The sequence below is a fragment of the Pinus tabuliformis genome, chromosome Q (assembly GCF_031772625.1).
Source record: "Pinus tabuliformis cultivar Carrire ecotype Pingquan chromosome Q, CPIR1, whole genome shotgun sequence".
Lineage (NCBI taxonomy): Eukaryota > Viridiplantae > Streptophyta > Pinopsida > Pinales > Pinaceae > Pinus > Pinus tabuliformis.
The window spans coordinates 982,712,155-982,718,215 of NC_142296.1; the positions used below are offsets into that span (position 1 = coordinate 982,712,155).

The window sequence follows — 6,061 nt, forward strand, 5'->3', positions numbered from 1 at the left end:
TGATTAATTAATTTTTCATTATTGATTTATTTATTTATTTTGTTAATTATTATTATTATTATTTTAGTTTTTTTTAGTTTGAGCATTTATTATTTTTAAGTTTTTAGAATTAATTATTTGGATTATTTAAGTTTGACTAAATATTATTTTTATTTTAGTGTTTTGATTATTTAAGTTTAAGCCAATTTTTTTTATTTAAGTTTTACCATTTACTTTTTTTTATTTATTTTTAAGTTTTTAGAATTAATTGTTTTGATTATTTAAGTTTGACACAAACATTATTTTTATTTTATTATATTATTATATTGATTTTATTAATTGTTTTATTGTTTTGATTATTTAGCTTTGACATAAATATTATTTTTATTTTATTTTTTTATATTTATTTCATTAAAATTTTCCTTTTGATTAATTATTTTCCTTAATTCAATATTAATAATTATATTTTAACCATTATTTCTTTATATTAAAAATATTATTTATCTAGTCAAATTTAACAGTTTTCTTTATCTAAAAATATTATTATAAAAGCTAAAAAAAATTTAGAACTATGTGATTTTTACCAAAAATTTTCTTAATTTTCTTAATATAAATCAAATAAACATAAATTCAATTATAACACATTAAATTTTATTATTTTTATTGCTTTAACTTTTTATATTTTTAAATGTTTATACTCATTCATTCCAAACATTGAGATTTATATTATTTTTAATTTTTAATTTTTTTAATTAGAAGACAAATTGTTTACATACTTACCCTAAATCTACCAATCTACCTTATAAACCTCCTCTAGGCACCATTATTTCCAAATTTTAAGTTTTTATTATTACACTGCTTACCTAATTTATACTTCTATTTTATATTTCTATTGAATTCTATATGCGCTTTGTAACATAAAAATAAATTAATATCTATGGAAACTATAAACAAAAAATTTATGCTACTACTATTTCACTTAACGCGTTGTATCCTGTACAAAAACAAAACCTCTTACACCAAAGACAAAAACAGACGCCGTTAATCTTGCAGTTTAACTGGTTATATAAATTTTAAGGAACCTTACACCAAAGACGTTTGTCTGTTAAAAGCCTAGAAAGGTAGGGGTCAGTAATGGCGATTTAACTCAGCTGTCAGTGAATTTTGACATCAACTCTTAACTGCCAACTGACTTTGTTCTGTTCAATGCCGAACACCATTAATAACAGCCTAGTCTAACTGCCCTGAGCACAACATTAAATTATATGCTTCCCACATACACCATTAATCACAATGCCCGAGACATATATTTATTGACTCTGGCCAAGTTACAGGATTGCATGTGGATTGTCGGCGGGTTCCACTCTTCCATGCACATTCCTGTGATTCTATTATGTCCCATAACATCTTTAGGTATGCTATGCCATAAAAAAAAAAACAAAAAAACGATAATCACGACGAACCTGAGATACATATGCCTGCAATTCCCAGTAGTAAACAACACATCACAATTTTTTTGGCGGGCCAAAAATCTACCAGAAACTCCAAAAATATCACATATAAACAAATCCATTATTTATGAATAGCTTCTTTCATTCGTTGGAGTGCATCGGCACAATCTGAACAGAACTGCTGGGGATCTGGAACCACGTCCTCGGAGACCAAAGCTATGAGCTTCCCCTTCCCACCATAGCTTATGAAATGCATCACTATGGGCTGTTTCAAACATTCATTCATTAAACTCACGATATATCTTTAGAAATCCAAATAGAAACAGGTAAATTAAAGAAGCCTAAATAATACTCACAGCATGGTTTACGTATGCAGTGGGAATAATGTGAGTAACGTGATTGTCACAGAACTCAATTTCTTGCGCAGGCCCAATCACGTTAGAGAAACCCAACGTTGTGCTCGTACTTAACTTGTTGGCTATGTACTCCACCAACTACAATTACAAATGTTGATTGTTAAATGTATTGTGGGTTGAATTTAAGTTTATGGTAGATTTTGGAATATTTCGATTAGAATAAAAGAGGTATCAGGGCGAAATTGGAGATTATAAATTTATGGGAAAAAGAGAAGTTAAATAGTGAACTTCAAATTTAAGATTTTTTTGATTTGTAAATATCAGTTTTTTGATTAATCACATCATTAAGGTTTGGTAGACTTTTCCAACTAACTAATGGGATTTATCTTTAAGACAAGTGTACTTCATCTTACAAAAATTTAAGGGGATATCAGATATTCCAAATATTCAGAAATTGCATATAAATTTTTAGAATATTTTGAAATTAAATAAACAAAAATAAGGTTAAATAAATATTAAAAATCTACCATCTAAATAAAAATGACCCGGAATGAAAAACTTTGTGAAAACCATTCTATAACATGTGAACAGATCTGATGGTTAGAGGGATACCTTGGCTGCCATGGAAGTGGTAAAGGCAAATGTGAGGGAGGACTCGAAAGATAATTTTTTAATCCTGGATGTACTTGTTGTTCTTCGACAGTACTCCAGGGGATCTGCGTAATAAACCGTCGGTAACGGGAACAACCAAAACCCTAGTTTGTTGCCCCACATTACTTGGGTTGGATTTTTCATATTGCTATCAAGATTCTGTCAGCAATTCCCAGACAAATAATAAGGACAAAGGTGAATATATATAGCTCCTAACCTGTCAAATATGTAATACTGGGTAGGGTTAGGGTTAATACTGGCTAGGGTTACCTTGAGCATTGGAGAGCGCCGCGTATTAACTGCAACTAGTGCTCTGGCACGCAAGTTCGATGGAAGGCAATATTCATGCTCTGCGCTTCCGTCGCTATTTACAGCTGGTTTTGCTGAAACGTAGAAATTTCATAAAATAATGGAAACACGAGTTGTGAATTGAGAATGAGAAGGGCAATGGATAGATGGGTTCGATCATTAAAATTAAAAGAAATTAGATACGGGCAGCATACATGTAGCATTGCGCCTGCTGAGATAACGCACAAGTCCTGCAGAAATGGCTCCCATCATGACATCATTCACAGTCTACAACAATAAATTTTCACACATTAGTGCCTGTATTGGCTCATCCAGTCTCATCTGAAGCATGATGATCACAGGCGTAATAATTTATAAAATGACAAAATATAGCAGTTGTATAATTCTTTTGGATGTAAATTGACATTTCACTTATCATCAAAAACTAAACCCATCATCAAGAACTAAGAAGCTAAACAAAAAAAACTAAACCCATCATCAAAAACTAAGAAATTAAACCAAAAAAAACAATAATGAGTGCTATAATAATGATAGTCATCATCATTCATAGCACTCTCTTATTATTTTCCATGATGTGTTTAGCTTCTTTGTCTCTGATGATAACTAGTGTCCACTCAAAACATGGGACCTTGGGCACACACAGTTTAAGTCGACATGGGACACGACCTTGGGCACACACAGTTTAAGTCGAGAAACAATATCCAACGTAAGCAATTATGGAAACTTTCATCCACATATACAAACTAGTCTGCAAATATGAAAGAAATTAGTACTCCGTTCACTGCCTTCTTCACGGAGCATATATCCACCATGTCGAAAGTAACGTGAGCCAGGCGCTTTGTGTTACAGAATTTCATCTTTCTAGCGTCTTCTCTCAATAGATTCACGTCCTTTTTCCAGGAAACAGTGGCAACATAATCAAAGATTGTTAACAATGTGAACCAAAATGCTGCAAGCCAGCCATAAACAGTCAGAAGAGTGCTTGATGTTTCTTTCACTCTGGACTTGTTTGGTTCTGGAATGGTTGGTAGGGATTTGGGATCAGAGGCTTTTCGTGTGGAGTTAACCAGAAGAGACAACAGAGACACACAATCTCCTACAGAATGATGGATTCTGAATACAAGGCTGGCTTCTGCCTCTCCTGATCTTGCATTCAAGACATGGACTTCCCACAGAGGCCTGGATGGATTCAGTGGAGGAGCAGTTGCAAGGGAAGCTGTGTATTCATTCACAAAGCCTGGATTCTGTGTAAAGGAAGGATCAAGGAAGGGGACAATCACATGATCATTTATCTCTACCTCTCTAAGAGACCACTTCAAATTATTGTTCTTGTCCCTTATCTGCAACCAAAAGGCATATCAGAACATTACTTTCAGCTCAAATTAAATGTAATATATGAAAAACCAACGCAAAACCATGGAATCGATAACCCTACACTAGGTGATCTGCATTTCAACAAAAGAATGAGAAAGAAACTAACCAAAATGCTCGAAAATCTCTGGTGCTGTGCCACACTATTTTGAAGTGAAGTTTTCAAGGACACAACGTCAATATCTTTCTTAAATCCCACAATGGTAAAGATATAACTGTGCAATAACCTCCCAGTGGTCAGGCAGGCGAGTGGACTCAGTGGTTCTTCGCATGAACTTTTTCCATCTGCTAACTCAGACTTATCCTTGGGTATACACAAATAGTTTAAACTGCCTTCCTCCCCTGTTTTCTTGACAACAACCTCTCTGAGCTCATGATGAAGCAGCATGTTTCCTTTATCGAAACCATTGCTTGTCCCATTATTATTTCTCATCATGTAGTGGACTGGAGATCGATCACCTGGACTAGAGCTGAACGAACTACCAGCTGATGGAATCACCGTCCCTTGATCGAATTCTCACAGAGCTTCTTCCTTATATGGGAGCTTAAAGCCTATATGTCATCAATGTTTCTTCCGTAGAAGGCTCGTGGGGAGATGGACCAGCATGCAATTTCACATATCATCATATTGATTGGGATAGAGACGTAGAAATCCCTTCAATGGTGATTGCAATATGCGAAGAATTTTTAGATGCCGTAAGTCAATCTTCTACGTTTTCTCAGCATTTTTGGTATATGTTTTTGGTTAAAGTTGTTGGTAGAGATTCTTTACTAGAATCTCAGTGAAGTTAGGGTTTTTTTAAAGAGTGTTAAATTTTAGATTGGTTGGTTTACTTGGGGTTTAGTCTCAGCAGGTAGCAGGTTTAAACTTCATGGGAAGAGGTGAGGGGTTTTGAATAGAAGTCATTTCGGGAGAATTAAAACTATTTCAAAAGGTGTATTTTATGGGGAGGGATTGAGGATAGAAGTCACTTTGGGAAAATTAAAACTATTCCAAGGGGCCTCATCCCATTGTGGGATGAGGGATTGATGATGGAAGCCACTTTGGGAGAATTAAAACTATTCCAAAAGAGTCATCCCATTGTGGGCTGATCCTTCTTCTTCCATCCAATAAACCCCTAGCCCATGACTAAAAGTTGAAGATAGAAACCATTTTGAAAAAATTAAAACTATTCTAAAAAAAATCAATTCATTGTAAAGGTTGAAGATAAAAACCATTTTGAGAAAATTAAATCTATCTCAAAAAAATCATTTTATTTTAGGTTGATAGTTCTTCTTCAACCCCAATAATCTTGCTGGCTCCAAACTAGACTCCCCTGACTACCAAATAAACAAAAAAAACACAATGTCACCCATAATTATACTGCCAATTTATGAGAAAAAAACCAAAACCAAAATGAAAATGTAAAATAGTTATAAAACGCCATTACATCTGGACAGACACGTATACTTTGGAAAAGGGTGGTTAAAGATTCCTGATTTAGTATTGACCTATAGAAATGTTAAATTACGTTGTATTGACCTGTTGAGAAGTTATTGTCAAGAACTGAAAGGTTAATACAATACAATGTGGTACCCTGTAGAGTTAATGAATTCTGCCAACGTGTTCGATGTCACAGAGTTCCTGGGACTGCAATGGACCCACTGTACTTGTATACGTTTTTTATTGTCTTTAGCGAGAAATTGACTGAATTCAATGTTCAGAATTACGGAATTACAACTTTCACACATACCCATGACCATTTATTTTCCTTCAGAGCATGTAATTGAATGTACAGCATCAATTTTGCCAGTAAAATATATCCACGTATCTACCTCCTTTTCTTGAGCCTGTAATTGATCGTACATCATCAATTTTGCCTACATAGAGCAAACAATGAAGTAGTGTTTGTACAAGTTATTGTAGCTTGTCTACACATGGAAATAGTGCGGCCAATCAATTTG

General features: G+C 33.8%; 1 protein-coding gene across 3 annotated transcripts; it reads right to left on the reverse strand.

Moving 5' to 3' along the window:
• Window positions 1–1,026: 1,026 nt before the first annotated feature.
• Window positions 1,027–4,640, reverse strand: LOC149222759 (wax ester synthase/diacylglycerol acyltransferase 5-like). 3 transcript variants are annotated; one of them, XM_089383146.1, is made up of 7 exons: window positions 4,227–4,640; window positions 3,520–4,086; window positions 2,941–3,013; window positions 2,708–2,820; window positions 2,399–2,596; window positions 1,787–1,924; window positions 1,027–1,695 (listed from the first exon to the last, which is right to left on the reverse strand). In XM_089383146.1, exons 1-7 carry the CDS (start codon window positions 4,551–4,553, stop codon window positions 1,552–1,554), a joined length of 1,560 nt encoding a protein of 519 aa, XP_089239272.1. In that variant the 5' UTR covers window positions 4,554–4,640; the 3' UTR covers window positions 1,027–1,551. The 3 variants fall into 3 exon arrangements, with proteins under 3 accessions (XP_089239272.1, XP_089239273.1, XP_089239274.1); XM_089383147.1 differs by having other exon boundaries at window positions 4,045–4,086; window positions 4,227–4,638; XM_089383148.1 differs by lacking the exon at window positions 3,520–4,086 and having other exon boundaries at window positions 4,227–4,638.
• Window positions 4,641–6,061: the final 1,421 nt, after the last annotated feature.